The 11,288-nt window shown below is 57.2% G+C and overlaps 1 protein-coding gene across 1 annotated transcript; it reads right to left on the bottom strand.

The window, feature by feature from the left end:
• Nucleotides 1-590: 590 nt before the first annotated feature.
• On the bottom strand, nucleotides 591-2,955 carry LOC117643629 (gamma-aminobutyric acid receptor-associated protein). The gene is made up of 3 exons (XM_034382620.1): nucleotides 2,733-2,955; nucleotides 1,619-1,816; nucleotides 591-1,534 (listed from the first exon to the last, which is right to left on the bottom strand). Exons 1-3 carry the CDS (start codon nucleotides 2,820-2,822, stop codon nucleotides 1,466-1,468), a joined length of 357 nt encoding a protein of 118 aa, XP_034238511.1. The 5' UTR covers nucleotides 2,823-2,955; the 3' UTR covers nucleotides 591-1,465.
• Nucleotides 2,956-11,288: the final 8,333 nt, after the last annotated feature.

Below are 11,288 nucleotides of genomic sequence, written 5' to 3'. Positions count from 1 at the left end.
AGGTGTGCGATTTGGCCAACGAGAAGCGCTTGTCGGAGCTGCGCGGCGTGCTGGTGTCGCTCCGCGAGGAGCTGGTGGCGCTCGGAGAGGCGCGAGACCGCGAGCGGCGTCGCGGTGCCCGCACTGGGGGCGTCCCCGAGGCCGCCGACGCCGCCCAGGCCCAGCGCATCCGCGACTTGGAGGACGGCCTCGCGCGCAAGGAGGCGGAAGTGCGCGTCATCGTCGACCTGTACAGACAGGTGAGTCTCTCTTTCCATCTGTTTCGTTTTGCTTGCGCCCAGGCTTATTGCTTCCTGCTTTTATCTTTTATTGACTGATTTAAGTATTGCACCCACTCGCCCAGTGCGAACAGCTCAGATTCACTTTTGTTTGCACTGGCCCGCAGGTTCAACAGCTTAGAAGTGAAGTGACTTCTTTTCGACGGTCTGACCACGTATCGATTTCTCCAAAGGAGACGGTTTCTGTATTGAATAAATAGCATTCAAGTTGAGGTGTGCCAAAGATAATTTCTTTTTATGTTCGTTGTACTCAGACTGATTAATTTATAATTTGTACAGGATAGGTTCAAATAAATAAGCTTCAGAGCAAAATTCAGGTTTTTTTGAAGGCTTTTAATTGTTTTTTTGTCCTTTTCATTAATTTATCAATTGCACACACACACAGTCACACACACATACGGCAAATCACTCACACGAACGGTCATACTTTACACATGTATTTTTAGCTTCCTGTTCAATAGAACATTGACTATTACTAGCTATCACTACCCAATATCCTTGTAAGCATGAAATGATTTACTATTACAGTAATCTAAAATAAACTGGTTTTACACAATATAAGGTGTCTTACGAATAGGAGTTACTTTTTTTGAATATAGTAGATCCCTCCCAGAGTGTACACATTATTTTAGACTCATACATGTGTGAAACACTCCTGTATACGATAAGAAACAAAATTAACAGAATTACAATAATTAAAAAAAAGAACTGCACAATATGTGCAAGGATTCATAAGAAAAACATAAACCAAAAATATACTTTATATAATGCTTTAAAGTGATAGAAGTCCGAACTGGAGAAGGAAGCGTCCTGAAGGAGCACCATTGTTATGTGCTAGTGCAATTTTTAAAACCACTATTTGCAAGGGTAGATGCAAATGGCTCAACAAAAATTTACATAAAAAGTTTGCAATCACAGAAATAATATAGACTGAGATCAACAGCCTGAAACAAGCAGGAAAGGAATTGGATCTAATACAAATTGAAAGAAACCAAACACTGCTCAAGTCAAAAGAGTGAAGATAAAACCTCTACAATAAATTAAGGATACATTCTAACAAGCAGATGCCTCAGTAGTTTTATGAAATTTTTTTTGTAAGGTTTCTAAGTAGGTTTTAAGCTTTTTCTTGATTTTTCCATTATGTTGATTCTGCTTCAAAATTCCTGGCTGTAGTTTTGGTTTTAAAGTTATAATTTTCCATAAACATTCTCATCACTGTAAGCAATGTACAAGAAGAAGTCCTCTTCATGGTGCTCCTAGAAAACAAAAAACATAACATGAGACCAGAACTACATGTCAAACAAGAGTCTGAAAGTTTTAGCTGACCGATTATAACAAACCTGGTAAAGTGAACCCATGGTTGCACTGCTGGGTGGAACTACACTGTTTACAAGGAAGAAAAGGGCGTCCTCAGGTCGAAGATGGATACGTTTCCGGATCAAGAAGTAGAACTGACCAACAGTCAAGTCAGATGGCACTAAATATTTCTTCTTGTCAAGATCTCCAATCCTTGCCTTTGGTGCCTTCTCGACAATAACCTGGAACAAGTTGTAAGTAACCAGGTACAGGAAGCTGCTCACACAAATTAATACATAAGTCATGGGGAGGTAGAATTTAGGCTAATTTAATAAAGGCCTGGGCAAGTTCACCGGCGTTTGGTGATTTAAGACATTTTGAATCAAATGGATCTCTACTGTACTGTACAGTAGTAGAGTGCACTAAGTGAGTCATATTGACACAACATGTGAAATATTAGACACCATCAACCAAACTTTCTCATTTTGGACTATTACTTCTGAAATGTATGGCTGTATTCTGTTTGAAGAATCCAGTTGACACTGACAAATAAAGTGAAAACTACCAAACAAATTCAAGATTTCTGGAGGTTAATGACGTAATTGGGGCAGTTATGGCTTTCGATTCAATGCATCAAAGGTACACATAAAAAGTAATTTGATTTTGAGCAGATGAATGCAAGGAAAGCTCTAATACGAGCAGGTGCACTGTGAGTCCTTTAGTAGGTTTCACTTTTTAATTGCACAATGACACAATATTTTCCAATGCCAGAAATTCATCCAAAAATACATTTTTTCAGAAAACAGCACGCGCTGTGACATCTCTAGCGTCACCAAAACGAGCTGTTGACTTGTTTGCCCGATTCTTCGCGGGGAACAAAGAACGCAGGCGAGCTGAGCTGAGACTTCAGCCTTGAATAACAAATGCGCCATTCGTCGCTTTTCACCACTCGCCAGTTTTCGACAGGAGTCAGGTCGAAATACGCGGGCCCAATTCTCTTCAAAGAGAGAAAATGACTTGAAATTCGAACAGAATGATGCAAGGAAGAAACGCGTCGAGGCGAAATGAAGATAACGTAAACAAAGAACCGTCAGCCCGACCCCCGAGTTGATGGCGACGAGCCTAGGCAGTTTTCATCCCACGGCAAAAAGGACTTACAGGCACTCTGTCGGGGTATTTCCTCCTGATCTTCTCGCCCTCGCTCTTCCTCTTCTCGAACGCGTGCTCCTCCTTGTACTGGAACTTCATTTTCAGTTTCGAACGGAGCGAATTAACACACAAATATTTAGGTACCAAACGCAGACGACGTCTTTGCCTCAATAACAAATGTCGGAACAGCTGAGTCTTCTCGAGCCTTGTTTTGCAAAAGTAGTCCCTCCGCGTCAAATAGTCCTCTCGGAAGTGCAGGCCTGCGGAGCGCGAGACGCTATGATTGCGAGTAATGAAAGTCGATGGCTACTTATCTGACTGTGGGTAGGCGTAAAATGCTCATCGAAAGGTGTGGCGTGGAAAGTACCTGATAAACATGACTCACCTCGGAAGGACAAAGCGAGAAAGCACGTGAAACAAGTATCACTCCGCCAAGTGGAGTCCGTTCCACTCGGCGCAGGCCTTCTACGCCTCTTATTGTGGTCACAAACTTTCAATTTTAAGGAAACGTCTTTTTATCAAGGATACTTCGTTGGATCCGGTCGCAGGACGTGCTTCGCTCGGCGCAAGTTAGCTTTTTATCAATACAGATCGGTCGAGAGACGCTGTTGCGGAGCGCGGAGGGAAGCTTTGCGCGACTGTATGGAGGGTGTGGCTGTGACATCATTCCACAAACAAACACATCATTCCGACGTCACTTGCCGATAGTGTGGCGAAACAACACACGGGTTTACAGATCGTGGGAAGGGAAGGACCTCCGTTTTCGAAACTTGGACGAAGGGAAAGGGCATGTGAAGGGAGTCAGCCGCATTTCCATGACGCTTCCATAAGTAAATACAAATTGAATATTTAAATTAGTTAGAAAAACACGGCAACTTGCATATTGAAAATAACAGTAGCCTCAAGTGTCATCTTCTGTTTATAGTGCACTGTCCGTCTAATCTGCATTGCGAGTGCGACGGTGCTTGGCGGGCGTGGTGCTGCCGTGTGTGCTGCCCGGCGCGGCGCAGAGTCCCGGCGGGGCGAGCGCCGTGCGGCAGGGCGACCCGCGTCGAGGGCGTGCCGGTTGGGTGGCCTACCCCGCAGCCGGCGGGCGCGCGCCGGCGTTCACTTAACCCGTCTGCCTGGTGTAGGGGAACCAGCAGACTGATTCCGAGAGTCGTTTCCGTCGCTCTGTCTCTCTCGCCCTCATGAGCCGTTCCGTATAGGAGCGAGAGAGACAGCAACGCAAACGGCTCTCGGAATCAGTCCGTAGGGGAGGCAGGGCCCTGCAGGGGAACCGACGCGGCCAGCCCTTTCCTCAGGTTGTAAAGAAGAGATCAGCGCCTCGCCGGCCTGACTCCGCGCCGCGCCGCGGACTGATTCCGAGAGTCTCTTTGGTCGTGCTGTCTCTCTCGCACACGTACGGGACACCGCACGAGTGCGAGAGAGACAGAGCGACGAAACGACTCTCGGAATCAGTCTGCCGTGCCGTGCCGTGCCTCGCATGCAAAGCGGCGTCTTAGCCCGCCGCAGCGAGAGGGCGGTATGCGCGGCGCGGCCCGCGGCGGATACGCCATTCGCGACGGGAGGTGTAGGCGGCGGCGGCGGCCCCCCGCGGGGTCGGCGGGGACTCCGGGGGCGGCAGCGGGGGGCGGCGGGGGAGGGTGGAAGGGCGGAAGGGCGCGGCGCCCTCTGTCGGTACTTCCCCCACCTTCGGGGCGCCTCGGACGCCGCCGCCGCCGCCGCGCCCGACCCACCCCTCTCAGTTCTCTCGCGACCACCGGAGGCTTTGCTCTGCTCCGCCAGTGCGTGCCGCCCGCGCCGTGCCCGCTGCCCGCCCCGCGACGAACCTCGCGACGATCTCCAGCACGACCGCCATGTCCGCGCCGGTGCGCCACGGCGGCGGCGTGCGCTAGAGCGCGAGCGCGCGAGTGAGTGTCAGTGTCCGTGCGTGCGTTAGTGCGTGTTCGCGTTGGTCAGCACTGACCACAGACCAAGAGCGTTGTTGTTGACTAGCACCGTCACCAGACGGGTGTGTCCTTGGTTTCGTCTGCTTCGACTTCGACGCGAGGCGGACCCAGGGTACCCTCTGACAAGCCTTCCCCCGGAACATAAACTACCCTGTCATCCCGGAGCGCGGCGCTCGCCGAGCACGCCGAGCAGTGCCTGGCGCCGACTGTCACGTGATCCCATAGCTCATGGATAGACTACGGGGGAACGCCGCCCCGCCACGGATCGTTTTTTCTGGCAAGTTTACGACCCACGACGCTGGAAGGCGCTCAGTGTTTTTGTTGTTGTTGTTGTTGTTGTTGTTGTTGTTGTTGTTGATGTTGTCCACGACCTGGTTAACCTGCTAGATTTTGCCGTGTTGCTATCGGGGACAGTGCCCGAGGCCGCCTCGGGGCCTTGTCGAAATCCCTGGGCATGCAGCAGCTAGCAGCAGCAGCAGGCCCAATGACTGGGCTAGGCTATGGGCTGCCCCCAGGACTGGCCGAGGGGGAAATCACTCTTAAAAACTGTGAACCGACTAATCCCTATTACGTTCTATTACGCTATTACAGAAGGCTTATTACGCTCGAAAATATCCAGATTTAGGCTAAAATCGGACCGTAAAAAGGGAATTTTTTTAAAAATTTGGCTATTACACTATTACTATTACGCGTAATACTAGGAATCGGTGACCCGACTATTACGCGAGTGATTTCCCCCGTCGGGACTGGCTGTCCCTGGCGGTGGTCGCGCAGACCATGAGCAAGCTGCCAGCGTGGTGCACTGCCCTGTCTACTTATTGCGTGTCGACAATTTTTCTCTAGTGCAGTATGCGGTTGATTTGACTACATGACGCGAGGGGGACACCACGTTCGATGTTCGGGGAAACAAGATTTCTTCAGACAAGAGATTTTCGCAAGATTTTATCCAATTGTACGCCAAAAATCTGCTTTTTTTGGCCTTTTTTTGGGAAAGATTTCGGATTCCCAGAGATTTCTAAGGCTCCAAGGAACACAGGGTTTCTCGAGTGGTTGCCCCCTCGACGTGAAGGATGTGTACTCTGCTAAAGTCTAATCAGCCAAATATGCCAGTCACGGGCGCCTGGCGTCAAAATCACGGCACCCGCTGGGAGACCCCTCGCGGGCGGCCTAGTTAGGAAGGGGACTGAGCGTCCTGGACCCGAGGACCCAGATCTGTTTCCGGAAGCATTAAAAAAACAACCTGCATCGCACTGCGACGGCGCGACGCGGGGCGCGACGGCATGGCACCCCAAGCGGCGCGGAATGTAGTCCAAGACAGTAAGGCAGAGCCAAGCCGCGGGGCGCGCGGGGCCGGCCCGGGCATGTGATGAAAAACAAATGACAAACGACTTGGATTTGCTGCTTCCTCGGAGGGGCACTGGGGAGAAAATCCCGCGGCACGGCACGGCGTGGCCACGGCGGCGAGGCGGTACAGAATATAACCGCCATCCCTCCGGCGCGGCGCCCCGACCGCCGCCGCCCCGACACCACAGTGTCTCCGGGGGGGAAAAAAGAGGAAGTCACGTGTTTAGTCCGGAGAGATTCCCGACACGTCATTTTTCTTCTGTCCGTTTTCTTCTTTGCGGCCGCATTGTTGGCGACCATGTGGCACGGCCAATGAAGGACGCCTTTTTCCTGCTCCACAACGAGAGGGCCGTGAGTGTGAGCCTTGCGGCCTTGCGGGGGTGGGCGACCTGCGCGACGCGCGGCGCGTGGCGTGCCGCCGTCCAACCACACTCCGAACAGCGCTCGCATCTCCCTCGCACCCGCCCCATGAGTGCGGGGTGCGAGAGAGAGAGAGAGAGAGAGAGAGAGAGAGAGAGAGAGAGAGAGAGAGAGAGAGAGAGAGAGAGAGAGAGAGAGAGAGAGAGAGAATCAGTCTGCTGGGCGCGGCTGGGCGGCCCGTGGCCAGGGCTTTGTGCACAAAGCCTGTGCCTCCAAGAAAGCGTCCATTGAATCATGCGACGGAAACTCGGGTCGAGTATTTGAGTATTTGCCCGACTCGCCGCGCGCTATACTGTGCACTACACTGTGCACCACGCAGCGCGACGCGGCGCCAGCCAACCCAGCGAACACTGCTTTTGCCGCTCTCATCTGAAACTTGCGCAGCTGATTAATTTGCCCCCAGCGTTTTAATGTCCCTTCTGGGAGGCAAACTTCGCAAAGGCCTTTGCGCCTTTCATTATTCCATCCCGAATTGGATAGTTCGGCCGTCGTTGCTTTGCCTGCTTCGCTCGACGCCGATCCAGACTGAGAGTCGTTTCGTCGCTCTGTCTCTCTCGCACTCATGGGGCGTTCCGCGGAGGTGCGAGAGAGACAGGGCGAGTTTTCTCTACGAAAACGACTCCCAGTCTCCAGAGCCGCCGCCACTTGGACTGCTTGGCCGGGGCTGCGCTGATCCTCGGGCTGATCCCGTCCACAGTGCTTTCACTGATCTGCCTCTCTCTCGCTCGGGGGGTGCCCGGCGTGGGCGCGAGAGAGACAGAGCGACGAAGCGCTGGCGCGGTGCTGGCGCCGGTCGGCCGGTACAGCCCGATACCGCACCGCGGGGGCGGGAAGGGGGGCGAGGGGGCCAACAGGTACCGAATCGGACGCGGAGACAGGGTGCGACCTCGAGACGCGGACGTCTCTGCGGGCTGACGCCGTACAGTGCACCGTCGCTCTGTCTCTCTCGCACCCCTGCGGAGAGCTCAACAGAGGGCCCAACAACGGAGGGCACAACGATGCCCAACAACGGAGGGCCCAACGGAGAGAGCCCCACGAAGAATTTAAACGGAGAGCCTAACAATGGAGGGCACAAGGGAGAGCACTACAACGAAGATCCGAAACGGAGAGCCCCACAGGGAGCGCAAATACGGATTGCACCCGACGGAGAGCCCAAGCAAGCCCAACAGAGATCCCAAAGGCGCGCGCACGACGACGGCCGAGCAGCTCCGATCCGGCGGCTCACCAAAAGCAAAAGCGGGCACAAGGTTGAGGTTGCCAAGGTTGCCGAGGTTGCCACGGCAACCGTGGGGCTTCCGTCGATCTGGCGGCGCATTAGCCAGCCGGCACAAGCCGCATGGATGGATTTGGCGGGGGCGGGCGAGCGGATGGTCCGATAGACAGGCAGACAGACAGAGGGACGCACGAGGGTAGTAGCGTATTAATGAAGTGGCGGTTGCCAGCGCATTTCCTGGTCCTCCAAACCTGCCGCCGCTGATCGCTCCCCGGGGACGGCCGCCACCGCCGGAGGGGTCGGTCGGTCCGCCCCGGGCCGGGGCCTCGGCCGGGGCCTCGGCCGGGGGCTTGTCGCCCCCGTACGCAACTTCCGGGAACTGCTCTAGTAGTGCTCCGGGGCCGAGGGAGGGGGTGGGGGTGGGGGGGGGGAGGATTAGTGCGAGAATTCCTTCGGCAAGTATCGGCGCGTGGACGACGGCGACGTGCCGAGGGCGGCTGCGGGGAAAAATGTCGGGGAGCGAATAATCTCGTTAGGCCGGCTTATTACCACCACCAGGGCCCCGCACCGCCCCGCCCGGCCCGGCCCGCTTGTATCGGCAGCCCATAACGGCCAGGGTGGCGGCGGCGGCGCGGCGGCGCGGCCCTTTAGTGCCGCCAAAGTGATTCTTAGGTGCCTTTGACGGCCCGGCGACGCGCCGCGACGGACGGAAAGGCAATTTCAAGCTCCAGTGCCCGCCGTCGCCGTCGGCGTGCTCGCGGTGGTGGCGGTGGCCCGTCTCCTCGACGAGGCTCTTCTCGCCGTCCAGCAGTCAATCAGTCCGTCATCGCTGATGCACGCGCGGCCAAGGTCGCCGTCAGCGCGTCGGCGCCGCGGTCAACGCCAGGCCCAGGACGAGCATCCTATCGACCAATGACAGGTGCCGCGCTGCCGCCCTTGTTCAAGCGCGGTGGCTCTGCCAAACCGGGATTGCCCCCCCTCCCCAACCCCCGCCTCTCCTCGGGCCTTTATACCTCTCAGACCGGGATTGCACCAACCGAAGGCTCGGCCAAGTCAGTCAGTCAGTCCAGCACGTCCAGTAAGACAGGGACACAAGCATGCACCGCATGGCCAAACCCACCCACCCACCCCACACACACCTACACCACACACACACACAACACCTACACACACACACACACACACACACACACACACACACAAACACACACACGCTCGACTGTGGATTGTTTGCCGTGCCGCTCTCTCTCCCTCCCTCCACTCTCCACTCTTCGCTCGATCCTCCTTTAATCTTCTTTCCCTCTCCGTCGCTCTCCGTCCCACTTCTTATCCCAATTATCCCAGCCACCTGTCACTGCTGCACTGTCGTCGCTTCGATCCGCTATTGTGGGAGCCAGCCGACCGGCTCCGAAGGGCTGCTTCGTCTCTGTCGCACTCATGGAGCGCCCCGTGGGTGCGAGAGAGACAGAGCGACGACGGGAACCTTCGGAATCAGTCGCCAGGCAGAGCCAGGGCGGCAACTAACCCAATTGTGTGTCTGGGCGCCCTTCCTGCTTCCTTCTTCCCCCGTGTTCGAGTGTTCGATTGTTCGAGGGTTCGAGTGTTTGAGCGTGCGAGTTTTCGAGTGGACGAATGTTCGGGCGTTCCAGTGTTCCATTGTTCCAGTGTTCGAGTGTTCAATCGTTCGAGTGTTCGATCGTTCGAGTGTTCGATCGTTCGAGTGTTCAATCGTTCGAGTGTTCGATTATTCGAGTGTTCGAGTGGTCAAGAGATCGAGTGTTCGAGTCATCGACTGTTTGAGTGTTTGAGTATTCGAGTGATCGAGTGTTCGAGTGTGGGAACAAACTGCGCCGCCACAGGCTTGTGTGATTTCGTCCAGTCCGAATTGAGTGCCGCCCCGCAGAGCGATTCGGAACATCACCCTTCTCTCTCACACTCATGGGGCGTGCGAGAGAGACGGAGCGACGAACCGCTAAGCTGAATCGGTCCATGCTGGCCAAGCCGGCGGGGCGTGGATTGTGGAAAGCCCGGCCGGGTAGACCTCGACCGCCGGGCTAGCCGCGGGGCCGCGGGGCCGCGGGGCCGCGGGGTCGGCTGGAGGCGCCGGGGGGCCGGAGGTTGATTTTGCGGAAGGAAGCAGCGGCCCTTCCGCGTCGCCGCAGCTATCCGGACTGCACACTGTAAAGTCCACGAAGAATTCGAAGGCACTGTAAAATCTGTGAGAAAATGCTTCGTATTACGAAGCAATTGACAATGCCTTGACAATCCTTCGCAGTCATGGAACGTACGCTTTTTTTCGAGTGCATGCCCCAGGGGGTCCCCGTGCCCCCATACCGCCCCCGGCCGCCCCCAGGCACCCCCAAGGCCTCGCCCCGCCCCCGTCGCCACAGTGCGCGCAGAGCGCCGTACGTCGGCAGGGTAGGCGGGCCGCAGTGGCGGTGCGTGTTGCGGGCTGCCTACCCCCCGGGCTGTTACCGCTGACTACGCTGCGGTCGCGCTACGGCGGGCTGGCTCAGGCCACGGCCCCGGCCACGGCCCAGGCCGGCCGACGGGCGGGGCGGCCGACCCCCCGCAGCCCTCGGCCCTGGGCCCCGGGCCCCGTGCCCTGTGCCCTGCCTTGTGTCCCAGCAGACTGATTCCGAGAGCCGTTTTCGTCGCTCTGTCTCCCTCGCACTCATGGGGCGTTCTCATGGGTGCAAGAGAGACAGAGCGACTCTCGGAATCAGACTGCTGTTCCCAGCCCAGCCCAGCCGGCGAGCTGCTCTGTCCTCGGACGAGATTCGCTTAAAGGCCGCTTTGATCCGGATCGCTTTATGTGGTCCATAATTGGAGGCGGGCTCACTCCACGCGGCCCCGGACACCAGCGCCACCGCCGCGGCGTCGGCGGCGTCGTCGCGGTCCTAATGAGCACGACCCTCTCGCACACAAGGCCATGCAGGCTGATTCCGAGAGTCGTTTTCGTCGCTCTGTCTCTCTCGCACCTGTACGGCACGCCCCATGAGTGCGAGAGAGACAGAGCGACGAAGACGACTCTCGGAATCGGCCTGGCGTCCGCGAAGGGCGTCCGCGGCCATCCCTCCCGCGTCGAGCCGGGCCGCCGGGCCGTGCGCCGTGCCCCAGACGCGAGAATGAAATCAGGGCACGACGCACGGCCTATAGGGCCCAGGGCGCAGGGCGCAGGGCCCGGACCAGTGATCAGGACTGGCGTCGCCGCGGTCCCGCCCCGCCCCGCCCCGCCCCGCCCCGCCCCGCCCCGCCCCGCCCCCCCGCCCCGCCCGCCCCGCCCCGCCCCGCCCCGCCCCGCCCCGCCCCCCGCCCCGCCCCGCCCCGCCCCCCCACCCCGCCCCGCCCGCCCCGCCCCGCCCCGCCCGGATCCGGAGGAGCGTGCTCGTTCGCATGGCGCGCACGTCTCCGCCTCGGATACAAGTTCGCAAGTTGCGGCGTGGGCGGGGCGGGGCGGGGCGGGGCGGGGCGGGGCGGGGCGGGGCGGGGCGGGCGGTGGAGGTGCTGCGGGCCGCCCTGCGCTCCTCGCGGTGCTTGGCCTGCTTGGCCTGCTCGGCGTCGTAGAATAAGCAGGCGACGGGGGTGGAGAGGGCTGAGGGCTCGTACCCCGTTAAGCCCAACGACGCGTGCTCG

The sequence above is a fragment of the Thrips palmi genome, unplaced genomic scaffold (assembly GCF_012932325.1).
Source record: "Thrips palmi isolate BJ-2018 unplaced genomic scaffold, TpBJ-2018v1 HiC_scaffold_17, whole genome shotgun sequence".
In the NCBI taxonomy this organism is placed as follows: domain Eukaryota; kingdom Metazoa; phylum Arthropoda; class Insecta; order Thysanoptera; family Thripidae; genus Thrips; species Thrips palmi.
Note: the sequence above shows the minus strand (reverse complement) of the source record. Positions and strands in the feature narration are given on the sequence as shown.

Bases quoted from the DNA above. Each gene is read 5' to 3' on its own strand.
- LOC117643629 (XM_034382620.1), bottom strand. From the start codon at position 2,822: ATGAAGTTCCAGTACAAGGAGGAGCACGCGTTCGAGAAGAGGAAGAGC. The intron at 1,817-2,732 runs GTAAGTCCTTTT...AACTTGTTCCAG, and splicing joins AATACCCCGACAGAGTGCCT to GTTATTGTCGAGAAGGCACC. The intron at 1,535-1,618 runs GTTTGTTATAAT...TTTGTTTTCTAG, and splicing joins CCATGGGTTCACTTTACCAG to GAGCACCATGAAGAGGACTT.